Source organism: Phoenix dactylifera, chromosome 18 (genome assembly GCF_051530095.1).
Source record: "Phoenix dactylifera cultivar Ajwa chromosome 18, Ajwa_hap1_PhDact_Kaust_v1.1, whole genome shotgun sequence".
NCBI lineage: Eukaryota > Viridiplantae > Streptophyta > Magnoliopsida > Arecales > Arecaceae > Phoenix > Phoenix dactylifera.
In genome coordinates, this window is record NC_143207.1 from 16,581,279 (window position 1) to 16,607,740 (window position 26,462).

The following is a 26,462-nucleotide window of genomic DNA, read 5'->3' on the forward strand; positions in this document are numbered from 1 at the left end:
ATCAGATATCGAGGTTTTTAAGGCTTGACATGAACCCAACCCAACCAACAAGCGGATCAAGAATGCTTGATCTGGACTCAACCCGCAACCAACCCGCGGACTCTACTTGTCTTATTTGCCCTTCTTTTCAGAATTTTGCTTATATTTGCCCTTGTGCAATTGGATGGTTAATGGAATGGACACACCCAATAAAGTTCGAAAACAAAATATATTTCCAGGTCTTTTCTAACCTCAAAATCTTAAGAACATTAAACTTTGCCCTTGAGAAACAAAAGATGCAGTCACTTGAGCAGAAGAAAGCAAAATGAGCAAAACTGAAATCAGAGACGCAACCAAATGAGAAAATAGCAGACTGAATTGAAAATTTCTTGCAGTAACATCCAATGTGTACAAGGCTCTCTAAATAGCAGCACTTTGTAACTACAGGAAAAAAGAAAAGAAAAGAAAAGAACTCAATGGTGCCTATCGCATTTTACTCCAGCCAAGCAGCCCAACTACCATCATCTTCTTATGAAGCCATCCACCATGGCTGAAGGACATTAATGAGATGATAATGCCTGCAAAGGAACAATCAGGAATGAAGAAGAGAAGAAAGAACTGCAAGACCAATTCATAGAGGAAAGCAATCATATTACAAGACCACAATATTTATGTTCAGTTTTTTGTGCAAAACAAAAACTGTCTATCCTTGCATTGCTCCTCCCTTGTCATCCTTATGTCACTGTATTATATTGTATGTGAGAAATATGTAATAGTTCCAGTATCATTTATCCAGAAAAGGGGAAAATAAGATTATATATCTATTCTGAAAGCGTAGGGAGAGCTTAAAGTTGTAGTGACAAATACAGAAACATCTCTGAGTAACAAAACTGTCCCACTATTTGTAAACACTGGTATCAGAAATATATTCAAAATGTCTATTCAAATTCGTATAGTTCGGCGAGGGATGCTATAATACAAGGAAAACAGATAGCTTAAAATAAGGTAACTAAATAGGAATATTACTAAAGAATTTAGTATCATGAAATGTTGGATGTATATGATTCGACTATACACTTTAAATTTGCAGAAGAGCTCCAATGTTGGAGAGAAGCATTTTTGTTGTCTCTATTACTTCTCCTTTCTGCTTCATTCCTCTTTTCAGTCTTAATTTCACATTCTTTAGTTCAGTTGGAAACAAGGGATCAAGCTCAATTACATCCATCTAGCATCCATGCTTATCATGGGCGAGCAAGAGCTTCTCTAAATGGACCTTAGAACACAATTCCTTAGGATCCATCTTGTTCTCCAGCTATTCAGTGTTGCTGATAAGTTTTACAACAAGTGGCTCAAAAGTGACCATCTAATTGAATTGTTAACCAACCTAGGTTGATAATATTGGTTATATAGATAGTTCATTCTTTGTTAAAAGGATAGTGAGTCTTGGTGCAACAGTAAGGTTCCTCTAGACCTAAGTATTACTAGTTTAAAATATGAAAACAGCCTCTTCATACACGAGGATAAGGTTATATATATCTGACCCTTCATAGACCCTGCGGTGATAGAAGCCTTGTGCATTAGGCTGAAAAAGGAGTAGCAGAGCATTACCGCGAAAATGTTGCAGTGCCCCGGATCAGCCAAGTGAGCCATCAAGTTCTCGAGCGGCCCCTCTCCAGTATAAATAGCCTGGAACCAAAACCCCATAAAAGCGAGCATTGCCAATCTGCCATTCTTGATTTCCTTCGTCCTCAGCACCATCACCGGCTCCGGCGACCCTCGACCCCACATCATAAAATCAAACCAAAGACCACCAGGATAACCCACATCAGGTTTAGGATTCTTTCGATTTGGAAACTTGGGTTCAATATCAACACAGCCAGGCTTTATAAAGTCAGCCCATCTCCTTCCCTCTGCCCATCCCATTAGAATCATTTGAACTACAAACAATGTCACAGGGTCTGTGAAATACTGCTGTGCCCCGGCCTCGTACCATGAGAAGTTCTCAATAAAACCGAGCTTCTCGAGGCATTCAGGGACAAGAATGCCAGCAGCAGCAAGCATTGCCCATCTGCTATGCATCAGTTCAGCCTGTGCAAACCACCGAAGAAGTTCTGGATCGGACCCTGAAACATTCGATATAATTAAAATAAAAAGAACATGTAATTAAGCAGTATTCAAGTGAAAACTCTAGTAATAATATATGAGAAGAATGATTTGAGTGCTCCTCTAATGTAACTAAAGAGATAATAGTACTTCAGTATTAGAAGAACACTTGGTTATTGGCATATGTAACTTTGTTGTGATTGAGTACTGAACGCTTACCCAATCCAAGAGGATCGAAGCCATAATCTCCCGGGAGACTGTAAGATTACATAAAGAAAATTCATTCACTATCGTACAACATTAGAAGCTTTATCAAGTGGCAAAGATAAGCAGCTCTCTCTCTCTCTCTCTCTCTCACACACACACACACAAAAGTAAGGGAGGCAAAATAAAGTAACCTTCCATCAAGCCATTCCGGAGGGGAGCTTCCAGGGAACCACAGAGGCCTGTCTGGGGGGAGGGGTTCACACACACTGGACACCCCCTTAGTTGCATTTGTTCGAGTTGGTAGTCTTGCAAAAGCCCTGATTAGCCTTGATACTGTGTTTGGGGCCTTCACCCTGTCATCAAATAATACAATAACAACAACAATAACAAAGAGTGCTTGTCAGTAAAGAAGCCAAGTCTCTTTCAGAGTACTTAGAGCTTCTAGAGTCGTAAAGGTGAAGGTATGGCAATTTATTAATTTGCCAGAACACTACTGAGGAATTACAAATGCTGTAAGGTATTGAATTCTTGAAGGAAGGCGCAGCGTGAAAGGAAAACAAAAAAAGGAGAGAAGAGGATTGGAATGGTGATCTACAAACCTGGGTTGGAGGTTGAAGAATGCAGAGGAACCAATAGCCAGTGCCATGGATAAGTGATTCAATACCACGACTCAAGAGAGAGGGCTTTATCTACTGGCGGTTGCTACGGATGGACATAACTGCTTGTGGATACAGAATCAATGAGAAGCTGCCAGGTGTCAGAGATTCTTCAGAGGTGGGCCCACTTAAATATCTGTATTTGTGGGCTAATGAAGACCAGCAAAGTCCTAGTTGTTAAAAAAGAGCTGGGCGGATCAGTGGAGCTCAGGGCAGCATGAGAGAAGATCTCATATATGAGACGAAGGTTGAGGGCCGAGCGCATCATTCTAGAGAAAAATTCGGCCACAGTGATCGATTAGATACGGAAGGAGGAATGGAGAAGGGAGAGAAGTCCCCTTGCTTTGCGACATCAGGCTGATGCTGAGAGATTGCAGCGCCTTTCAGGTAGTGCATCTATACCGAAAGGCGAACATAGTCGCAGACTGAGTTGCATTCTACGCTGCGTAGCACTATAGAGAGATACTTTGGCCACACTGGGGGGGGCCCTCCTTCGCACTTGAGTCAGGTTCTAGTGTCTGATTCTGTTGACTGGTCCTATATTAAAGTAGGGTGAGCAGCAGTTATACCGAAAATAAAAAATAAGAAAGAAAGAAAATAGTCCGCATTGTTCTCATTGTCTCTCCCATTTCATCCAAATCCCAAATAACCTTCTCCGCTCCTCCTTACTCTTTCATCAATTAAAAAGTTACACAAGCAATTGAATTCACAATCTTACAAAATTACAAACAAGCAAGTCATCGGATTCACAAACTTCCCATTGGTTATGTGGAGAATAACTAGCGGCCTTTCCCACATATGTAAACTATATTGGATCCATGGTAGACTAATTCCACTCCACAAAATTACATAAACCATCAAACTTGGCATTCCTTAAATAATCTTGAGTGCTTTATTGTTTGCAAGTCTAGGTTAAACAAGTTCTTCAATCTCATTCATTTGACTGTTTGGGGAACCCCATCCTTCCATCCTAAAACTGATGTTTCACCAAAATCCACTCGTCTTTTTCACGCTCCTAATGAAAGCTTCAACTTACCTAACCTACTCGAGTACTTGACCTTATAACACCCACAGAATCTTACAAGCAAGACATTTCAGCCTAATTCTTCTTCAATGCATGCAACTTAAAAGCTTAACTACAAAGTATTACTGATTCAATATTAAAATAATTATAATTAAGTTCAGATTTTAGTCTAAATTTGTATATAGGTGGATCTGAATCTGGCAAGTATAGGTATTGGGAAAACAGAAGTCATTTCAGGTCACCATTTGAGAAAATGGCCCAAAATTCCCTATAAACAAGCCAATCAGAAGCCCACTAATTCACAATTCCAAGCATATCTCATAAAAATTTAGAACAAATCTGAAGACAACTCAGCCAATGTCAGTCCAATGGTCGGATCCCAATCATGTGAAATAAAATATCTAAATTCCGTTTCAAAGTCCAAAACCATTATTTGCAACATGTATTATTCCTCCTATCACACCAAACCTTGCATTAATTACCAATAATTTAGTCCTGTCACCGACCGACGGCATAACAACTTTTCGGTGTTCCCCAAACTATCAACCGTTGGATCACTATCCGACGGATAGCATACCTTGAGCACACAAGAAAACGGGGTGGTAGAGCAGTCCCGATTTGGGAATTACATTTCCTACTGAGGGTATTTTCGTCACGTAAATTAGTCGCCTCTCCGTCCTCCGTCTAATGACCAATCAGAACCACCAACTCTATTGACCTCTCTCCCTTCTCTTCCACCTCACTCCACGTCCCGCTCTTTTTAAATACCCTTTGCCCATGGCCAAAACCCTAGTTCTTCAAACCTTAAGATGACCCTCCAAATCCTTATCTATATTCCTTCCTTCTGTCCGGATCGACCTCTCCTGTCCGAGATCTTTACGTCGACCTAAATTTCACCTCTTTTGGTAGAGAATTTCCGAAGATCCGGTGATTTTTTCTTTTTTATGTTTTGTTAATTTGTGTTTTTGTTTGGATAGGTGGGGGTTGATTGGGATAATTGTGGAGATTGGGATGTTCTCCTTCCACAAACTCCGGCGGTGGCTGCCGGGGTTCTTCTCGACCCACAGGACCCTCTTTTTGGTGCTCTGGATCGTGGGATTCGCGACGGTGTTCCTATGGCAGAGCAGCTCCGTCGACGGGATCCGGTTCTTCCGGCGGGCGCTGCCGGTAGTGGCGGCGCCGAAGCTCCGGCCGGTGTCGTACAATATAACGGATTTTGGTGGGGTTGGGGATGGAGTGACGCTGAATACTGAGGCATTTGAGCGCGCGGTGGCGGCGATCGCGAGGCTCGGAAGGAGGGGCGGCGGGCAGCTCAATGTGCCGCCTGGAGTCTGGCTTACGGCGCCGTTCAACCTCACTAGCCATATGACTCTCTTTCTTGCAGAAGGTGCCGAGATTCGTGGTATTGAGGTGAGATTAGTTGTTTTATTTCGTTATGTCCTGTTTTTATTTGAATTACTGGGAAGTTGTAGGCTTGTAAGCCTAAGTTAACGAGGCTATGAGGTAAAGAAATAATATAGGGAAGGTTTGGAACTTAAAAGATGTTTATATCTCTTAAGTCATCTTGGCATTTATGTATGATAAAATGGAAGTTCTATAAGAATGACATATCTGTAGCTTAACTTAGAATTGTAACATTTTACCTTCAAGTTGATGCTATTATGTATTGTAATGTATCTAAATCGAGACCTTTGCTGAAGAAATTTGCTAATTAACAATTAATAGACATTAGGAGTGGATGACTTCATTTTAAAGTAACTATTGTATCTATGAAGTTATGCATGGCAGGATGTTGGTTTCCTTAAGATGTGTGTGGTTTTGTGTTATTGCAAAGTTGCAGTCCCAATTTGACAATGATAGGAGACCCAACTTCATTGTCTTTCTGTGAGGCCATAACCATTATCAAACTTGTAATCTGTAGAGGTTGTAGCCATATATTTTGCTTGTGTAGTTGATAGCGCCATATGGGATTCTTTTTTTTTTAATTCCATTTAATGTGATAATAATTCCCACTGAGTAGATAGCAGTAATTGAGGATTTTCGTCTGATAAACATCAAATAATCATTGTCGTCTTTTGAGATTGGAGTCTTATATTCATTAGCTTATCCATCTTTCCTTCCCCCCTTTTTGAAATAATTTAAAGATGCTATATTTGATGAACTGTGCAAGAAGACAATATGACACAATCAATAACGAAACAAACTCAAAAAGAAGAATTTGCCATAATTCATATTGTTTGGGAGGTTTTGAACCTCTCGGTCTCTTTTTTGTTACAACTAGGTCTCTAATCTCTTATCATGATTTCCCTCGTTCGAAATATTAACTTCCTTACATAGTAACTACTAGGGAAGCTGTAGTCACATGACAGAAAATATAACTTCTTAGAATCTAATTATTTGATCTTCTATAATATTTCTTGTAACTCTGGATGTTTGTGACTCTGAGAGTGGCTACTACAAAATAGTACTTAACCTGCAGTTGAAGCATTTATTATAAATAAAATCAAAATACTTATGGGATTCTTGCTTCATTTTCAGAGAACATCTATGTTATCGTTTCCTCAGTGGGCCTTAATCCATATTTTTTCTGTTCTGCTTGCCATTACCAGGTTATAGTCATTTAGTGAGAAACATGCCTCACTTTTTTAAGGCCTTCATTTTTCATCATACAAGTTCAGAAGGGCATTAATGACGATTTATTATAAAAGTTCCCCTATGCTGCATCTTATGGATATGAGAGAAGTATTTTATTTAACTTTGCAATCCTTTTATGCTGCAACAGGATGAGAGATATTGGCCATTGATGCCTCCATTGCCATCATATGGATTTGGGAGGGAACAGAAGGGACCTCGATACGGGAGTCTGATCCATGGCCAGAATCTGAAGGATTTGGTTATAACAGGTTAACGCATTTGCTGCATCTTTTATCTTCAAGGTTTCCTTCCTGATGTATAAAATAAGTAAAACAAAATTATTGTGGGAAAGCAAGATGAATTAGAGGCTAAAAATAATGACGAGTGTACATGTACTTTGTCAAGGTAGTGTGGTGGTAATCAAAGTACTATTAATTTTGATAAACAACTTATATAAATCAAAGGGAGGAAAAGAAAAAAAGGAAAATAGAGTTCACATATAAAACTAACAAGCATGATTTCGTGAGCTCCCTTAACAGTCACTTCTTGGAAGAAGTACTTGTTTAAGTTGCCTTGTAGCTGCACCTTGTCTCTATCGATGAAATCATCAACCTAAGCTCAAATGTATCTTAACTTACTTCACTAATTACTGGGAGATGTTAAAAACCAATTAGCAAACTAACAAGGAGATGTCTCTTTACCTTATTTTGATTAGAATAAATACTTTGGCTAGGACTCAATGCCTTCACATTTCCATGTGAAAGCTTTAGTATTAGATTCCTTGATCATAATGAAAGACTATAGCATAACTTACCATAACTATAATTGTGGGAAAGAACACTATGTGACCTAAAAATAGAAATTCGCTGATGACTACAGGCATATATGGCAACAGTTGATGATATTTGTCTCACCAAGGTATTTGATAAATTTGAATATCAAGCCAAAGACTCTCAAAGTATTAATTGCTAATTAGTTTAAGGAAATTTATTCTGAATCAGGCTTCTAATACACAAAAAATGCAGCTAAAAGCTTATATCTTCTGTTCACTAAATCTGACTTAATTATTCAGTGTTCAGATGCAATAAAAAGTTACCCGTACCCAAATCCATTATATTTGCTAGGCAAACATTCATAATTAGCGAAATTGAATTTGTATTTTCTTACCTTATTTCCTCAGAAAAAATTCCTATGCTAGCTCTTAATAGTTACATCGTATTCTAATATTTAGGATAGTAGAAGGGGGAAAAAGGATGCTTTAACTAAGATCAGAAGCTAACAAATGACAGTTCTCTGATTTTCATTATTGCAAGAGTTCAACCTTCTTCCATTCATTTGGTTCAGGGCAGATAATATCGTCCTGATAAATGCTTGCATTCCAGTTCAGATGTAATCTACTTTTAGCAACAATGAGGATAGATTTGGAAGAGGTTAACATTGTCAAAACTTTTGTTTCTAGCAGGAAAGAATATAGTTGTTAAATTAGAGCATAAATAAATAAATTCTTTTAAGGACTTTAAGCTATGTTTGATTTCCTTTTCAACAAAAAAAGTACAATGGTATTTTGATAATGCTATCAAGACCACCCTTTCAGTAAATTATGATCTTGCATGACATTATAAGTTATAGTCTGAGAATTACTAAATTCTCTGCTATTTTAATGTTTATATTGTTTTCCAGCTATTTTTTGTTTGTGTTTTGGTTCTTCAAAATTGAAAATTTTCAATGACTAATGAGCAAGATGGTTGCGGTTTGCTTGCTTAGATGTATTCTTCCACTTGTCCAACAGGACACAACGGTACCATAAATGGACAAGGTCAAGCATGGTGGACAAAATATCTCAAAAGACTTCTCAACAACACTAGAGGGCCTCTTGTGCAGATCATGTGGTCCAAAGACATAATTATTTCAAACATAACTCTGCGCAATTCTCCTTTCTGGACGCTCCATCCCTTCGACTGCAAGAATGTAACTGTCACAAATGTTACCATCTTGGCTCCTGTTACTGGAGCTCCAAACACAGATGGAATAGATCCAGGTAAGTGTGCACTTTAAGGCTTTAACACCTTTATTTTTCTCAATATGATGCAAGCAGCCATTTGCAGAGATTGACACATATATTTGGTTTCTTGGAAGCTTTGGAAGTCAGGCATATGCTTGTACATCTAGTTTACGCTATTATATACTTAGTTTTTCTTGAAGGTTCTTAAATGGGTTTGGTAAGTTGACAGAATATGACCCCACGCCAGGATGCTGTCTTCTTGTCAACCAAACATTTTTCAATTCCGCTCCCGCCCGCCCGCCCCCCTTCTTTTCCCTTTTCTACGATGCATGCTTTGCAAGCTTCTCTGATTCATGTTTGGAGAAAACCCATTACGTTGATAACTTGTATATCTACTATTTGATGGATAAATTTAGTTCGCACTGTTTAGGAATTCTTTGATAGCTTTTTCTTTCTCTATTGTTCAGTCTATCAAGTCCTTATTGCTGCTCATGATATATGCAGATTCATGTGAGGATATGGTGATAGAGAACTGTTACATATGCGTAGGTGATGATGGAATAGCCATAAAGAGTGGTTGGGATCAGTATGGAATTGCATATGGGCGTCCATCTACTAACATTTTAATCCGCAATCTCACTGTTCGCTCTGTGGTGAGGTGAGCCTCTTTTTTTGGGATTATTTTGCATCGTTTTACACATTAGGCTTTTTATGTATTTATGATTGTTTAGTTGCAAATCGGATAGCATGATTTATCTAGGCTTCTTGATGATTCTGCACCTGTAACCTTGAATCCTTTAGTTGCAAGTGCGAATTCGAATTTTGAAGAAAGGAACTGGAGTCCCAAAACTCGAACAAGCCATGGAAAACTTCCAGTCAATCAGCTGCTGAAAGTGCTGATGATTACTGTTTGAAGATGGACTCGGAGTCTGAAAACTTTAAACTTTTTGTGCTTGGATGTAATATCAAAGACATGGTCTTTAAAATGTCAAAAGAAAGTTTTAGAGCTCCTTCACTCCAGATTGCATATCCCAAACCTCACCAAGTCCACAACTCCGTCACCTGAAGTCCAGATTGTCCATGGCTTTGAAATTTTTCAATGAAGTTTGTGAATTTCATAAACCATTTAGGAATCAAGGTCTATTTCACAGAATCATTCAACTGGTTGTCATCTCATGATTTATTGATAATTTTTTGCAAAAGACACAGAATAATGTGCATATTTTTTCATGCACAATTTACCATCTATATGTAGTCCATCACTCATTTCTTATACCATTCACCATTTTTACATATCTCCTTGTATTGTTGCCGGCATCTTCAATCTTGAAGACTGTTCTTCAAGTTCCTCTGGTGAACTAGCAGTATAGCCACATGGCTACTTTTCTTAGGCATAACTCAGGGATCAACATATTCCACATCAGCCCTGACTCGGCAAACAAAATTATCCCATCCACCTCTCCTTTTTTTTTGATAAAGAAAATAAAGAAATCGCTATGTTTTACATTCTCAACACAGTTTTCTTCATAACTGCCTGCTACTGCTGGCAGACGCACTGCATGTCATGTGGGTTGTAGGGCAGGATTGTAGCCCCCTGAATTGAAATACCTTTTCGTACAATTTGGTTGCAAATTTCAACCTGTTTTTTTTGGCGGTTTTTCCAGCATTTTCCAATATACCTAATGCGAGGGCAGTAGAAGACCTTATCCATTGTTATTATGTGAGAAGCAGCAGTAAATGCAATTCAGTTTGGTTATCAAGACCTAATTTGGAGTTGCGCTGTTGCATTTCTAACTGCTGTTTTAAGAAATTAAAGATTTTTCTCTGCTGAACTCATGGATCAATTGCATTAGAATTTCAGCCACTTCCTACTCTAAATTAGACTATTTTTATTGCACAGTGCTGGAGTATCAATAGGCAGTGAGATGTCTGGAGGTGTTTCAAATGTTACCGTGGAAAACCTTAATGTCTGGGAGTCAAGGCGGGGCATCAGAATAAAGACTGCCCCTGGGAGGGGGGGCTACATCCGCAACATATCCTACCACAACGTGACCCTTGATAATGTCCGTGTTGGCATCGTGATTAAGACTGACTATAATGAGCACCCTGATAAAGGCTTTGATCCCAGGGCTGTTCCCCTTATCGAGAACATATCCTTCAGTCAGATTCACGGACAGGGAGTCCGCGTCCCAGTTCGGATCCATGGCAGTGAGGACATCCCGGTCAAGCGTGTCAGCTTCCGTAACATGTCAGTGGGTATAACTTACAAGAAGAAGCACATCTTCCAGTGCTCGTTTGTTCAGGGACGTGTGATTGGGTCCATCTTCCCTGCGCCATGTGAGAACCTCGACGTTTACGATGAGCAGGGGCAGCTGGTGAGGCGATCAGTGTCACAGAACAGCACCGACGTTGACTATGATATTTGAAAAAATTTGTCAAGCATCTACTGCCAAGTTTTACTTCTCCCCCTTGTTTTTGTTTTCCCTTTTCTGGGGGGCTTGTACATACAGAGTTCTCATTGGTTATTTATATTTTTGGAATGTCAAGAAATAAGCATGGTCATTTCATGGTCTTGCAGCAGGTTGTTCTCTGCCCTCAAAATTCTTGAATAGTTAATTTTATAGATGATATTCACAGCAGAGAACTTACAGGATTTGAAGCTGAAATTTGGAAGTGCAGGAGAGATTCTCTTATTCCTTGTATTTGTATTTCCTCCAACCAATGAAAGGATACCTGGTTGTATCATAGTTTCAATTTGCAAATGGCAAGTACTTCAATAGTATAGCTGTTTTTGTGCTGCTCTAATGGTCGTGAACATAATATATAAAATGCCTGATGTAGCAGTATATGTTAAGCAACTGGAATTTGACAGTATGATAATTGTAAAGTATGAAGTAGAAGTCTGAATATTGGCATTCAGTTGTGAACTTAATGTCCAAAAGTTAAAACTGTAAAATAAGTGCATCTTTTGCCCTTTCTAAGCTGTCATGTAATTATACATAAAAAGGCTGCAATAATAGTTTTTGAGAAAAATGATACTTTTTTTTTGGCTTCATAATTGTTTATAATCATCAACATGACATTTATGACAGTTCTATCGACAGTTGTTGCTCATATTGTGATCCAGTCCCTCTGTCCTATTGATCATTTGAGAGATTTTAAATTTTCAGCTTTTTACCAGGACAATCGGAATCCTCAAGTTATATTTGAAGAAGTAATACAATTGTTCATGCTGCTGGCATAAATGATTTGAAGATGTTCAATTAACTTCTCCATATGTTATTGAGTACAGCATTTGTTTTTTCAAAATTGGAGAAATTTTTTTGCAAATTTACAGTTTGAAGATCAAAAGATTAAATTTGCAAGACAGCCGAAAATTAAGTGCTTGGCATGGAATTTACTATTTTACTAGCATCGATAATTTTTAAATGCTTTACACATGTTATGGGGGCTATCTAAATAGCATGCTAATCCATCGTCGGGTAACTAACCCCTCTTAATTCCTTGTTTGCCCTTTTTAATAATGACTTGTGGACTTGAAAATTAACAATTAGCTAAGGATCACAGCATATCCTGCACTAGGACTAAAAATTGAATCCAGGAATGTTTTGAATACCACTGCAGCTGCTTTACCCATTTGCATATCAGATATAACTATCACAATCAGAAACCCGGGCATTTCTGTTTGTTTAATCCGATAAGTTCATTGCTTCTATTTTGATTGGATGACTGATGTTAACTCATAACCCTAAAATCTCATCCCAGCTATGGTTTTGTGAATCACTATTTTCCAAATGTTCCTTCTAGGGATTGATTCAAGTAAACAAACATTTCTGAACTTTTCTTCCTGACTATATATGGATGACATTGAGATGTTATGGTTGGTAATTCACTGCACTAAGCCATGACCCTTCATACAATATGCCGAGCTAATTATATCAGCAAAACCTAATTAACTGTATATTGGAAAAATGAGAATAGCACCAACATCCGTTTCTCTTTGGAACATCTCGGGAAATAACTGAGAGCCAAAATTGCTAGGGCTAAGGGGGCAGTTGGTCTTTTAGGACCTGAGCGTTAGTTCAATGGTTTATGGCTGTACCCCTTCAGTCATAAATGGTAGGTCCAAGTTCAAGTATTAGGTGATGTTATTCCCCAAGAATTTGTTCCAAATGGGGAGCATTTTGTACTTAAATGCAGGAGGGAAATCTTAGATGAGACCCCTTCCTAGCCTATCATAAAAAGAGAGAAGAAAGAAGGAGCCTTTTGGCTAGGTTGTGTAATAAGTATTAAACGAGGGTATATTTTTAGTAGGCTAAAATTGCATGCAATTAGAAAAACATGAAAAAGATGAATTTAAGCTACCGCAAAGCTAAGCCATCAAAATTTTTACCTATCATTGCTGTCATACTCTAAAATAATGTATGTTATAATATCATAATATAATTATTCTAATGTTTTCAAAATCTACAATGATATTTCAATCATCATCTTCTGTTACAATAGAAAATAATGAATGCTATAATTATTATTATGTTAAATAAAAAATTCTTCAGAATATCTATTCCATGCACAAGAAAAAGTTCATTGAGCTCGATTTTGCAACTCTATAATTAACCAAGTTTTGATATTTAGCAATAAATTATACAAGCTGCATCGATCCTCAGTTGCCACATGATAACAGGATTGTTCATGAGAACTCCATATCATTCCTCATTGTAAATTTAAATAATTTCAATTCAAGTAATTTTGGACCGTTATAACCGTTATGACCGTTAACGGTTTTATAAAATGGCCGTTATGATATCATAACGGCATCATTGACGCCTTGGTCCCGAGTGTGGACTGAGTTGGAGTAGCCCAGCCGAGGCACGTGACCCTCCACCTCCCTCTAATTCTTACTGCAATTCTTCTCCTCTCTCTCTCTCTCTTCCTCCCTTTTTTCGTGCGTGGAGAAGGGCATGGGTTCGCCGAAGATGAAGGCTTCAGAGATCGCAGCTCTGTTGGATCTGAAGCCCCACCCTGATGGAGGCTTCTACTTGGAGACGTTCAGAGACTTCTCCGTCACTCTCCCCAAATCTCAGCTCCCACCCCATTGTAAGCGCATTTCACTTAGATATTATCTGCTATAAGCTTGAAAAATTCTATAAAAACTTGTTTTTTTAGCTATATATTGATCGATATTTTGATTTTTCTTTGGATCCTCTCTATCTCATCATTTGTAATGGATCTTTCTCCTCAATTTGACCTTTTTATTGCTGTTTGTCGTTATTTTAGACGGTGGATTCGGTAAAGTTTTGATCTTGTCATTGGGGGTATTGTCCGAGTACTCATGTGGGTATTCTTGAGTCGTTCCATCATTTTATTGGATTTTGATTGTTGTTAAATATGGTCGATTTGTTAGAATGGATGAAATTTCTTTGATTCATCACTTCTTTCTTGGTAATCTAAGCTTATTCTTTGATTGCTGGTAGAGATTCTCTGTTTTGATGGGTTGGAAACTCCTGATTATAGTGGGGCTTGGACAATTTGAAATAAGGGTTAGGGTTAGGAACAATGCATTAGTAGTTCCTCTTTAGTTAAAATCTACATATTCTAATTTGTTATTGATATTAGAATACAATCCAAAAAATGAAATTACCTCAGCCATCTATAAGCAACCACCTTTGGGTTTAGATATTAGCAGCATAATTACTAAATAGTGCAGGGTTGTTTAGCCAAATTTTGTCATAATAGTTGGATAATTCACTGTTCGTATCTCAAATTAATTCGGTGAGTGAAATTGAACACAGACTCTATTTGAGTAGCCATATCTCTTTGGAGACTTTGTTTTTGTTTCTCCTTCACAAATATTACTTTCTTGAGGTTGATACTATGTTGGTCATTTCAATGAGATGCTGATATGTACTGGTGTCGGACCTCGGTGGTACCATCTAATACAGACTGATACAGATAAGCACTGTTGATATGCTACTAATATAGTGGTTGAGACTAATTGATATTTTAATCACCAGATATTAAAATCATTGGATAAAATGGTAGTTAATCTCCTTATTACATTGGCTGATAGAGTGATATATCGATACGGGTAGATCTGATGTCTCCATACTTCAGACCAAAAGAAAAGGAGAAAGAAACAAGAAGAAGAAGAAAGAAAGAACTTCCGTAAGACAAATTTCTTCATTCAACTTGGTATGAGTCACCTACCAAGATCGCCAAGATATTGGAGTGTGAAAAACTCTGGCTGACACCCACTCTCAGAAATAATTATACTATGAAATAAATTCTGATTCAGCTGGCAGTGAAAGCGAATTAACTGTTAATAGGAACAAGTCGTGAAGGAGGATTCATGAAGTTGAAACCACACTGTTGGGGAAACTTTTACTTATTATTTGGGTATTGTTAGTCTCCTTGAAGCGTTACACCCTCTAACTTGAGGCTTTTGTAGACAAGGTGGACCGTCCTGTGAGCTCAGCCATCTACTTCTTGCTGCCATCAGGAGGCATTGCTCACCTCCATCGCATCCCTTGTTCTGAAACCTGGCACTATTATATGGGAGAGCCTCTCACGGTTAGAAAACTAATTCTAGCAGCTATAATGTAGATTGCATTATTTAAACATATACTGTGCTTTTTCGTGTAATACCAACCTTTTTTTCTTTGCTTTGTGTCATTCTTCTGATCTCAACCTCAACCAGGTGTTTGAGCTACTTGATGATGGCAAGATCAAGCTGACGGTCGTCGGACCGGACCTAGAAGCCGGCCAGCACCCGCAGTACACAGTACCACCAAATGTGTGGTTTGGTGCATTCCCAACCTTGGATGTTGAATCCTTTGCATCAGATGGCAGTGCTCTTGCCAAAGCTCCAAACAGGGACCCTGAGCTGCATTATTCTCTCGTTGGTGTCACCTGCGCCCCTGCGTTCCAGTTTGAGGACAATGAGCTAGCCACTCTTGCTGAGCTCAAGGCTCTTGCTCCCAACGTCGAACCCTTCCTCAACTACCTCATCTCTTCCAAACCCTAGTCAAACGAGCAAAGTAAGCTTGTTTTCTTCCTTGTTACAATACAGTTTGGGTGTTATGTGGCTGCAACTGTTTGATGAAATTTGAACATTTTTCCTCTGAGCTACATACCTTGCCTGTGAAATAACAAGTTGGTTAAGAATCTTCAGTTGCAGTAGTGGAATGTGTGGTCTATGTGCCAATGGAAATAAATTACTATTTAACATACTGGGCTGCTGCCTAGTTTCTGCACACAAATGGAGGAACTGAGGAAGTTCCATGTGTGAAACTTTCAAGTATTTGACACAAAATTACCAAGGTAATTTTACCAGATGAGTATTCCTTCCATCAAAATAAAATAAGAATAAGAGTAATTGGGAAAAACGATTTAATTCCCTTACCATAATTTTTTTAAAAAAATAGAAAAAGAGGTTTTGCTATGTACAGATTGAGCTATTAAGCAAATATTGTTTACAGTAATTATACATGCAGCATCTCCGTATTAGAACTTATTAAAGCTCGTTTCGCATCATTATGCTTGATAAAAGAAATGAGAGAAGCTCCAATGAGAAATTACTGGAAGTAAAAAATGCTTCTAAGATGCAGATAGTCTTTGTAACAACTTACTATTGATTTACCATGGATTAAGTTTCGAAATATTATTATGGCACAGGGTTTCCAAGTCACATGATAGGGTAGCACATACCGTGATACGCCTTCATTTCAATTATAATTTGTGTATACAGAGCAATACAACCTTGGTACTGGATAATAAATACAGCTATGGATTTCCAATTGGTTTGATTTGCCTATAGAAATTACTTGTTGAGATGAAATATGCAACTCATTGTGCTCCAATTTGCCCGGCCAGAGTCTTATGTTTAAGCCTACTTACTACAATATATGCCAACTTTTACACAATACTATCATTAATATAAATAAGTTCATAGCTTCCTTTACAAATTAGCTAAAAGAGACTTCTTAACTTTGTCTAGGGATATTTTGTAAAATAGGATCAAGAATCAGGTTAAACTAAGTTTCTAGAGATGCACCTTCTGTCCTTAAAAGTGGTCCCAAAATGAAAAGTATCCTTCTGTCAAATTGAAAGATTTTTCATTTCAATCATATGCAAAATGGTACTAATTCCTCCACTTGTGGGTAGCATCCATGCACAGAATTCCTTCTATTTGTCATGAAAGTGAATTGGCTGCCATCTGAGTCAACTTTTGAGGCTGACGCCCACCAATTAGAAAACGAGGGCAGAAGAGGACATGTTGGAGAGTATGTAATGAGATAAGATGGGTCTATAGATACTCAAACCTATCTGAAAATTGGAATAACAAAGTCTATTTTTGTAAAAGAAGATTATATCAGAAAAGTTCAGGGATAATCTCAGCTTCTTTTTATCTTCCTCCCTCTTCTTTTAGTGGTCTTTCCCAAGTGAGGGATTTGGAATTGTGCACAGAAAGCACATGGTGCTTGTGTGATTCAAGTGTATTGCCTGCAGTCAAAGCAAAGTCAGACAAGCCTATCTCTTTCACCCACAATATTGAAGCAAACTAATTCTTTCTTTTGATCCACATTTCTCTCATTTCTTTCGAAGAAAAATTACCATCATAAAATTTGCTGTATATTGATCTTGAAGTGAAGAAATACATGCTCTCTAACATTCGATGGAATACTGCAAATTTGTAAGATGAGAAGTCAGTAGATCAAAGAAACCCTATATCGAATACTTATAAGTTCTAGTTATCCTTCTTTGATGAAGGCGAGACCTACACTCCAAGTTTATAGCACAACCATCAATAAAGTTCACCATCCATACAAGCTGATGTGTTTCCATGCTAGAACTCCACATATACAATGTGTGCTGCAAAAGCTAGGTAATCTAGAATTTCGGACTTATACAACGTATGCTACAAAAGCATTTTTTGGAGTATAGAAATGTGATTTTTTGATTGAATAATAAAAAATATACTTCATTTGCCACTTTGATATGCTTCCTTCTATGAAGAGGAAAGGAAAGAGTAAAAAATGAAAATCTAATTTAAACTCCAGCATGTGTTGGAACTGAAAGCTTTTACACTAGTAGATGAAGTCTCATTAATCTTATTGATTAATGGCTCCCTATCGCAGTTTTTTGTATCATCGGTAGGGTTGAGGCAGGGATACCCCCTATCACCACTGTTATTTATTATAAATGCATAATCCTTGTCACGAGCTCTTCGGCATGCATCGGTGGGACAGAAGGTGGAGGCATATAGACCGGCGGGAGGCCTGACTCAATTATCGCACTTGCTCTTCACGGATGACGTTTGCTTCTGGCTCATGCGACAAGGCGTTCAGCTCTGACCATTCATAGGATTATGGGGGTCTATTGTGGGGTATCAGGCCAGCAGATGAACCTGACGAAGTTTGCTATTTCTTTCAGCCCGAAGATTGACGTTGGTACGAGGGCCGCAATCATGCGCATATTGGGCATAGGGGAGCAAGAGGGGACTTTGCACTACCTCGGTGTGCCGATCACTTGCCGACGGCTTCGCAGGGGTGAGCGCTCATCCATGGAGCTGAGTCTCAGGCGACGATTGGAGGGTTGGCAGGCAGGCGCCTTGTCTATGATGGGCAGGGTTAGCTAGTACGGTCAGTTTTGAGCTCCCTTCCTCTTTATTTGATGGCTCACACTATGGTACCCCTAGAAGTACTATGATGCTTGAAGAGACTGCTTAGGAGGTTCATTTGGGGGCAGAGGGGTGATAGAGGAGGCTTCCACCTTCAAGCCTGGGAGACTATATGCTAGCCGACCAGCAGGGGTGGTTTGGGGATCCACTCCTTGGTGGAGCAACGGGAGGTTCTAGTGACCAGGCTGACAACTAGGTTTCTTCTTGAGTTGGAGAGTCTCTAGGGAGCGCTACCGAGGGCCAAGTATGGGGATCCAGCTCTTCCATCTGCTCTCCGAGTGGGACGGGGCTCCTCTTTCATCTGGCGAGAGATCTGTGCTCGCACCCCCGTGGTATCAGCGACGATTAGGTGGAAGATTGGGAATGGGCAGACGTTAGAATCTTGGAGGACCGGTGGCTCTCTGAGGTCCTATTGCAGAGCTGGCCCACCATGTACGATCAGGGAGAGCTAAAAGGTCGTAGAGTCTGTGATCTTTTCGTTCCAGGAGAGCAGAGGTGGGATGAAGACCTTGTCAGATCGATGTTTAGGGAGCTGCTGGCGGAGCGGGTCCTGTCTGTACTGATACCCACATGAGTGACAGCAGACAGGAGGGTCTGGAGCCTGACTGAGAGATTAGTGGTGCGAGCCTGTGATATCTCTGGGTTGCTTGGGAGGCCTTCAGTGCGGCAGTTGGATTGCGGATGGATCTGGAGGTTGCATATCCGCCCCCATGTTACGTTGTTCCTTTGGAAAGTGGCGTGGGGGTGTTTGCCCACCAGAAGTGTGTTGGTCAGGCGGGGAGTGCGAATTCCTTCAGATTGCGTGGCATGCCCAGAGGTGGACGATTCTATCTACCATGTCCTATTCGAGTGCCCGTGTGCTGGTCGGATTGGTAGTGTGCCTCGGCCCACCCCAGCCATCGGCAGAGATGGTCGTCTATAGAGGACTTATATGGGTTTTCTGAAGGACTTGGTGAGGAGTCCCGGGCGCGAGGAGGGGGGGACACGAGCTGCCTACTTAGCTTACCATAGTTGGTTGGATAGGAATGCCCGGGTCTTTGAGGATGGTGGCTCTCACCTGAGGGTAGTGGCGGACCAAGCTCTTCTGCATGCTGTGGAGTTTCTCGGCACTTCGGAGGTTTCGCTTATTGGGCTCACTGAGGAAATCTAAGGCACTCATTCTGCTACTACAGCGTTCGGGTCCATCCTTGTCTCTTAGGTCCCCGACCCCCTGGCTTTTTTAAGGTGAACTTCGATGGCAGTGTGAGCAAGGAAGGGAGCTGCAGAGGTGTGAGATTTGTTATCAGAGACCACAACGCCAGACTGGGGGCAGTAGGGGGTGATTTGTTTTTGACACGTCTGTGGTATGCGCCGAGCTTCGCGCGGCATGGGAGGGGGTCTCCTATGCACGACAGGTGCTGGGCGTGGAGTGTATATTTTTGGAGGGGGACTCGGCTACAGTTATCAAGTGAATTTGGGGGGCGAGGATACGCATCTGGGAGCGGCCGCTGCTCCACGATATCCACTGCCTCCTGAGGGAGTGTGGGTCCCACTTAGTTACACATGCTTATCGGGAGGCAAACAGTGCTGGTGTTTGGGTTGCCTCCTTTGCTGCTCATCACTCAGGAGGTTTCATCTAGGAGATCACGAGTCTACGCTGGAGCATTTTCGTAGCTTGTTATTTTTTGATCTTATTGGTCGCATTCACATCCGTCGGATGTGAGCCGCCGTTGTAAAAAAAAAAAAAAAAATAAATCTCATTAATCTTTGATGTATATTTGACCATCCATCCCGTTCCAGGTAAGTTTGAAATTCACACGTCATGTACTTAATGGGACCCGCAGGCACGCGCGTTTTTTGGCCGAACGGGGAATGTTGTGAAAGCTATTGGTCACAAGCTTTGTCATTGCATGGTTAGCCTTACTCCGTGATGCGACAAGTCATCTTTGTGGGGCCCAAAAATCCTGGCCCTACCGGGCGAATACAAAACTCGTAAGTAAGAAGGATGGCATCTCATGAAGAAGATTAAGAACCAAGTTTAACCGCATCTTGATGAAAGAGATAGGCATGGTTAGCCTTACTCATAAAGAAGATTAAGAAAATAGATCAAGCTAGAATGGGAGTTCCAAATTTAACTGCATCTTGATGATTTTGCTCTGCTGTAATATAATATAGTTTGGTTGGATCACATTACATTAGGTTTAATTAGATTGAGTTTAGACAGAAGTTTAGTCCGACGTAAGTCAATTAGTTGGGGTGGACTAGTTTAAAGTAGATTAAATTTTCTTTAGCTCAAAAATATATAAATTGAGTTAAGACGATGGAAATCCCCGTTATTAATCCTCAAAGTGTAACTTCAGCTTCCATTTCTAAAATGTTAGAGAACCTATTTCTAAAATGTCCACTTTAGTTCAGCTTCTCTGGCAATATATTGAGTAATTAGTTATCTTGCTTGTTGTTTATCTTTTTTTTTTTTCAAATGATAATACTATGTGTTGCATGGTCAATATCATTATGAAATGGTGATGAAATTAATGATGGATGAGATATTTTGAGAGGCAATTAATTCGACCTTTTGTAGCAAATAATATGATGAGTCATGACCCTCTTTCTATTACTTTGGTGGTAAACGAGAAGTTATTGGAAGCACGAGGATACATTACAAGCACAACAATTATGGCCTTCTACTTCTTTGTTTTGTCTCTTTTTTTTATCGATATATATGCATATATATATATATATATATATATGCAGTAGGTTAGCAGCCTAGTAATTATTTGACTCGGTCTGAATAGCACGTTGATAATAATGTCAGCATGTTGTTTATAAATTATGTGTCACAAGAGCTAATCCCAGACAGGTTGCAATTTTTCCTATTCGAAATATATATACTAATCAAAGTTGGTGTGATTAGGTTAGGGCTAGGTCAAACTTTAGCTAGATCCTTTCATATTAAATTTGAGAGTAGGACTTTTACTTGAGGCAAGGGCCATAGGATGCCTAATCTTTGAGGTTTTTTTTTTTTTGGCTAAAAGAAAGAGGAAGGGAGGAAGAAGGGACAAGCCCATCCCCGCGTAGCAGCCCCCACTGGACCCCCATCCTGCCAGGTGAATGTTCGATGCGGGTAGAAATGACCGTGTGTTGGGCACCGCGGCCGGTTTGAATACCCCTCTAAGCTCCGGCATGAACCCTCCGTATAAGTACGTCACAACTGGTACCACCGAGGCTACCAGCGGATCAGTAGCCCTTCCAAACCTCGTGTCAGAGCAGGAAGCATCCGGTCTCCACAATTTAATCGATATTCGTGCATTTTGAACTCGGAACCACTTGGTTGGAAGAAAGGCCCCGTTCTACTGAGCTACCATCTCAATGGCATCTTTAAGGCTTTGCACAACGTTAATTCAAACACTACTAATTAGAATACAATAAAACCTCCAATTCTGCCACCATTTTAGGTACATTTTTGTCAAGATTGTGAGCTTAAGTGGCCGAGTTAGGCCCATTTTAATGGAATTATAATCGGTTGGACCACATTTGAAAAGTAGCCAATATAAGATTAGGTATACACGTGTCAGCAGCATAATGAGCCTCAACCCAAATTGCAACTGAGCCCTATATAGAGAGCCATGCAGGGGATCCCATTTGGGGAGAGTCATGGTCAAACCAGGACAACCACCCCCGACCAGCCAGCCTCCATAGTTTCAAGTCCACGTCCGGGCACATCGATCGGACGGCTGTCATGTCAAATTCCAATCATCCGATCCGGACCGTCTGATGACGACCCAGCAACTGGTAGACGCCCGAACATCGCGGTACAGAGTCCCGGGTGAAACGTCGCCTTTGGACGGCTCCCAGCATTTTTCACGTGAACTATTGCGGATGCCGACGCCAGACCGCTTATTTCTCCCAAATAATTCTAAAACATCTTTGGATTTATTATTAATATTGTAATATTTAGCAATACCATAAAATTAACAATATTATGATATAAAGAATATTTATTAGTAATTATATTAAAGAAATAATATTATTAAATTATACTAATATATTAATATTTATATTAATATGCGGTCTATCAAGCCGTTTCATTCCTTAAGGATTTATCTAGATTTATCTTAACACATGAATCAAACTAATTATTTTTGATAGGAATTAATTTTCTAGGTTTCGTTTTTCATATTCCTGATTTCCATTCTAACCAACCAAATATATCCTAAGTATTTAGTTGCATCACACGAAAGTTGCCTCCAATTGATCCTAGATTATCCTAACACAATTTTAACATTCAAGATGACGGGATAGAATGATTTAGAATTTAAAAATTTAAAAATTCATCAAAAATTCATCAAAAATTTGAATAACAAAGAATTATAAAAAATAATAAAACTAAAAAAAAGCAAGAATGAGGCAAAAATAGGCACAGGAGAGAAAAAATATTAAATAACAGCGAAAGAAAATCACTTCTAGTAACAATATATAATAGTATAATACATAAAAAATGTTAAATTAGTCATAAATAATTCACGAATGAGTCATAAGGCTCAGGAAATCCTCCACTGGAGAGAAAAAGCAAGGATAATTCAAAAAGTTTTCAATAATTCAGAGAATATTGTATCTATGACGCAAGACGCGATCGAGATAGCTGGACTTATCAACAGTCATATTCTTACATCGGTCAAATTTAATCTGCTGGCTCAATCCCCCGAACATGAAGAGTATATTTGAACAAATACATGTAATATCTTGCATGAGAAAGACATGCCATCATATTCAATATTTTTTTAAGCAATGGTGATAGTGATCACTACAACCACAACTACTGGTATAATGAAGTCAAGCCATAATTCACAATCAAGTAATAGCTAAGATTATGCCACACTGCATTGAAAGGATGACAAGGCGACGCCATTGGTCGAACCAAATGACACTAACGAGCACCACCACGTACAAAGAAGCACATAAACGCTATTCCTTGGCAAGCAACTGTAGCACGGCATCAATCAAGATGGCAAGAATTTTAAATTCCATGTAAACACGCACGAGGTCGATAACTCTAGCTTCTTTCCTTTCCTCATCCCCTTTCTTTTCCCTTCTCTTTTGTCCGCTCAAAAGGCACGTGCTTTTGAGCTCATCCTTTACCTTCTTCCTCTCTCTCTTGGGAGCACAAGGGCCATAAAGATGAGCCAAGAAGCTCAGAAAAGAGACCAAAGGAATTGAGGAGAAACAAAGGGATAAGAAGAGGAAAGGAAGGAAAGGAGGAGGACAAAGGAGAGGAGAAGGAGAAGAAAGGAAGAGAATAAAAAGAGAGCAAAAGGTGGAGAGGAGAAGGGAAGGGAAGAAGAGAGAGAGAAAGGATGGCGGATATGAGAGGGAAGAGAGGAGAGAAAACAGGGGAGAAGTCCAACTTCTCCGTCACCTGCAGCCGGCTGAGCAGGTACTTGAAGGAGAAGGGCAGCTTCGGCGATATCGGCCTCGGCGTCGCCCCTCGGCCTCTTGAACAAGCTAAAGGTCAGATTTTTACCTGAGCTCTTCTTCTTCTTCTTCTCCTTTGCTCCTTTATGTGTTTTTTTTTTTTTAAGCCTACCTTCTTTCCCCTGGAAAGAGATAGAGTTGAGACCTGTTTTATGGGGAGTTCTGTGGACTTGTTGTTTTGTTTTCTTGGAATCAAAGAGATAGATTTGGTGGATTGGATCTCGGAGTTTTAATTTTTTTCTCAAAATATTTTTTTATTAAAAACATTTATTTTTTCCTTTGATGAATTTAAAAATGATGGAAGAAAATGTGGTGGAATCTAAGTATTGTATAATTTATTTTTTTGTAATTAAAGAGATAGATTTTCTAGATTCAACCTTAGATTTTTTTTTTTTTCCCTTTCCCTGTCAAAATATCTAGAAACCATTATTTTTTCACTTTAACCAAATTTAAGTATTTTTATTTTTATTTTTTGATTTCATGCTGTATTTTTTTCATGTTTTATTATCCAACTCCTGTACCGATATTCCTCCTTTCCTTTCCCTTTTTTTTCCAATTTTGATTTCTCAAGTTTTAAATATTCATTTGCATGCTCGACTCATTTATTGTCATTAAATTCAGTTAGAATCTTCTAAAATTTTAAATAATTATAATTTTTAATCGATTATTTTCTTTTCCATTTCAGGAATAATTCAGGCGCCCACCACCATGAGCCTGATGCCGGGAGTTGCTGTGTCGGCAGAAGGCCATGCCCACAATGGCTCAGACCAACCTTCTCCAAAATCTATGGAGCTTTTTCCCCAGCATGCCGGCTTTGACTCCCTTGCTGTCTCGGCTAAGAAGGAATCCAGCGTGATCTCCCATAATAAGTATGCTGACTTCTGATTCCTCATTCCAAACCAAAAAAAAAAAAAAAAATGAGAGAGAGAGAGAGAAGAATAAGTTAACACAAGACCTTGTTCTCTCCAAAGTTTAATTCTCATGCCTTAATTTGTTTTATGTAGGGAGCCAGAGAAGAATCAATTGACAATTTTCTACGCTGGAAAAGTATTGGTTTTGGACAATTTTCCAGCAGAAAAAGTTGGGGATTTGATGCAGATGGCAAGCAAGGAGAGCTTGGCTGCTAAGAATTTGAGTTTTACCACCCCATCCTCAACTACTGCAGCAAGACTTGAGTTTTCTCACCAACATAGTTCTAATATTGCATGCAACTCCGGCAGCCAAACTTTGATGCTTCAAGACAGCATGCCAAAACCTGCCCAAGCCAATGCTTCAGGTAACAATTCTTTTACAATCATTTTCTATTAATTAAAGTTAAGTTCTTCAAATGTTTCATAACTAGCTCCCAACCTAGCATGATGCGTTAATTAGTTCTATAGTATCTTGTCAGATCTAGTCATGGTCAGAGACTTTAATATGACTCATAATGATATATATTTTTCTTATCGAACGACAGATATGCCCATAGCAAGAAAGAATTCCCTCCATAGATTTCTTGAGAAGAGAAAGGATCGGTGAGTATTCATGCACAGTGATCATATTATGTGGAAAATTCTTAAGAGGGAAGACTAATGATTATTTTGAGAATAATTGGAGAAGACTTATGGTTGTCAACTTTTTTTCAGGATTAGCACCAAAGCCCCGTACCAAGTGAATGCTTCCTCTCCGGCGGCAGCAGAAGCAACCAAGCCAGAGCATAGCAAGTCCTGGCTTAATTTGGGTCGAGCAGCTTCAAAGCCAGAGCAGAGCTCTGAGTCGAAGGGGTAAAAGAAAGGAGATGTTGTTCAAATCTCTGAAGCAAAGTACTATCTGACTTTAATTCAGTCGTTGCTCTGTTGCTTATAAGAAGAAAGGGGATGGATGTACTGCAATGTAGAGAGAAATGGACAAATAAATTGATGATGGCAATCATATGTATAAATGTTTGTTAACTTATATTATTGGATTTGCATTTTCTTCTCTCTCTCTCTCTCACACACACACACACACATACAGAGAGAGTTTTCATTTGCTCATAATAAAGTTATTATCAGACTAATTAGCTTGGTGCATAATTAAGTAGTCTCTTGAAGCACCTACATATATTGAACTGGAAACAATAATTGTTGTTTACTTGGAGTAATTAGAACAGCCACCAAGTTGGTTTGACAAAGATTATCTCTACTGTATACTTCGAACTTTTGTCTCCCATATCGACCCCGATTTACATTAGATAATTGATTAAAAGAATATCAACTGCATGAATGGCTGCTCCATTTCATGCACGTCATAGGGGAAGATAGAGCATATTGGCTCTACGATATGCTTGTGTTTGTATATTCTAATCTTTCATAAATACATATACCCCATCTTTAATAAAAGTTAATTCTGTCGAAAGATCATATCGAAAGATACATATTTCCACAATGAAGCGAGAATTGATTACCGTCGCATTTGGAAGGGCCACCAGTGTCCATGAATCACCATTAATGTTATAGCCGAAGTTTGGTAGAAATTGCAGGGCCTATATCCATCAATCCCAATTGCTTGTTTTGATTAAAGTTAGGTACCTAGCATGGAAGATGGTCACAATCAGCTACATATGGCATATGGTATGGAAGCCAACATCATCCATCAATCACCATTGCCATTGCTGTCGAAGATCTTGCTCGTATAGATTACAGGACTGTTTTGTTGCGCACCAACCCGGAAGGCTTCTTTTTGATTGAAAGCTTGGTCCTTGGCCTT

General features: G+C 39.3%; 4 protein-coding genes across 5 annotated transcripts; 3 read left to right on the forward strand and 1 right to left on the reverse strand.

The window, feature by feature from the left end:
• Positions 1-337: 337 nt before the first annotated feature.
• LHCA6 (PSI type II chlorophyll a/b-binding protein (Lhca2*1)) lies at positions 338-2,995 on the reverse strand. Of its 2 annotated transcripts, XM_008786252.4 has the most exons (5): positions 2,889-2,995; positions 2,481-2,642; positions 2,302-2,339; positions 1,588-2,102; positions 338-557 (listed from the first exon to the last, which is right to left on the reverse strand). In XM_008786252.4, the coding sequence occupies exons 1-5, from the start codon at positions 2,933-2,935 to the stop codon at positions 540-542; spliced, it is 780 nt and encodes a 259-aa protein (XP_008784474.3). In that variant the 5' UTR covers positions 2,936-2,995; the 3' UTR covers positions 338-539. The 2 variants fall into 2 exon arrangements, with proteins under 2 accessions (XP_008784474.3, XP_088570493.1); XM_088714367.2 differs by lacking the exon at positions 338-557 and having other exon boundaries at positions 1,274-2,102.
• Positions 2,996-4,684: 1,689 nt separating this feature from the next.
• On the forward strand, positions 4,685-11,382 carry LOC103703302 (Pectin lyase-like superfamily protein). Its single transcript, XM_008786116.5, has 6 exons — positions 4,685-4,874; positions 4,947-5,379; positions 6,752-6,872; positions 8,393-8,641; positions 9,110-9,263; positions 10,506-11,382. The coding sequence occupies exons 2-6, from the start codon at positions 4,981-4,983 to the stop codon at positions 11,029-11,031; spliced, it is 1,449 nt and encodes a 482-aa protein (XP_008784338.1). The 5' UTR covers positions 4,685-4,874; positions 4,947-4,980; the 3' UTR covers positions 11,032-11,382.
• A 2,101-nt stretch (positions 11,383-13,483) lies between these two features.
• On the forward strand, positions 13,484-15,784 carry LOC103703304 (uncharacterized). The gene is made up of 3 exons (XM_008786117.5): positions 13,484-13,702; positions 15,054-15,175; positions 15,303-15,784. The coding sequence occupies exons 1-3, from the start codon at positions 13,567-13,569 to the stop codon at positions 15,627-15,629; spliced, it is 585 nt and encodes a 194-aa protein (XP_008784339.3). The 5' UTR covers positions 13,484-13,566; the 3' UTR covers positions 15,630-15,784.
• Positions 15,785-23,336: 7,552 nt separating this feature from the next.
• LOC103703305 (protein TIFY 10a) lies at positions 23,337-25,695 on the forward strand. Its single transcript, XM_008786118.6, has 5 exons — positions 23,337-23,771; positions 24,421-24,604; positions 24,740-25,011; positions 25,192-25,249; positions 25,361-25,695. The coding sequence occupies exons 1-5, from the start codon at positions 23,618-23,620 to the stop codon at positions 25,500-25,502; spliced, it is 810 nt and encodes a 269-aa protein (XP_008784340.3). The 5' UTR covers positions 23,337-23,617; the 3' UTR covers positions 25,503-25,695.
• The last annotated feature ends 767 nt before the right edge of the window (positions 25,696-26,462 follow it).

Excerpts from the sequence above, each read along its gene's own strand:
- LHCA6 (XM_088714367.2), bottom strand. The coding sequence starts at position 2,935 with ATGGCACTGGCTATTGGTTCCTCTGCATTCTTCAACCTCCAACCCAG. Across the intron at positions 2,643-2,888 it reads TTCTTCAACCTCCAACCCAG|GGTGAAGGCCCCAAACACAG; the intron begins GTTTGTAGATCA and ends ATTTGATGACAG. Across the intron at positions 2,103-2,301 it reads CTTCGATCCTCTTGGATTGG|GGTCCGATCCAGAACTTCTT; the intron begins GTAAGCGTTCAG and ends CGAATGTTTCAG.
- LOC103703302 (XM_008786116.5), top strand. The coding sequence starts at position 4,981 with ATGTTCTCCTTCCACAAACTCCGGCGGTGGCTGCCGGGGTTCTTCTCG. Across the intron at positions 5,380-6,751 it reads CCGAGATTCGTGGTATTGAG|GATGAGAGATATTGGCCATT; the intron begins GTGAGATTAGTT and ends ATGCTGCAACAG. Across the intron at positions 9,264-10,505 it reads ACTGTTCGCTCTGTGGTGAG|TGCTGGAGTATCAATAGGCA; the intron begins GTGAGCCTCTTT and ends TTTATTGCACAG.
- LOC103703305 (XM_008786118.6), top strand. The coding sequence starts at position 23,618 with ATGGCGGATATGAGAGGGAAGAGAGGAGAGAAAACAGGGGAGAAGTCC. Across the intron at positions 24,605-24,739 it reads AGCGTGATCTCCCATAATAA|GGAGCCAGAGAAGAATCAAT; the intron begins GTATGCTGACTT and ends TGTTTTATGTAG. Across the intron at positions 25,250-25,360 it reads CTTGAGAAGAGAAAGGATCG|GATTAGCACCAAAGCCCCGT; the intron begins GTGAGTATTCAT and ends ACTTTTTTTCAG.
- LOC103703304 (XM_008786117.5), top strand. The coding sequence starts at position 13,567 with ATGGGTTCGCCGAAGATGAAGGCTTCAGAGATCGCAGCTCTGTTGGAT. Across the intron at positions 13,703-15,053 it reads ATCTCAGCTCCCACCCCATT|ACAAGGTGGACCGTCCTGTG; the intron begins GTAAGCGCATTT and ends AGGCTTTTGTAG. Across the intron at positions 15,176-15,302 it reads ATATGGGAGAGCCTCTCACG|GTGTTTGAGCTACTTGATGA; the intron begins GTTAGAAAACTA and ends AACCTCAACCAG.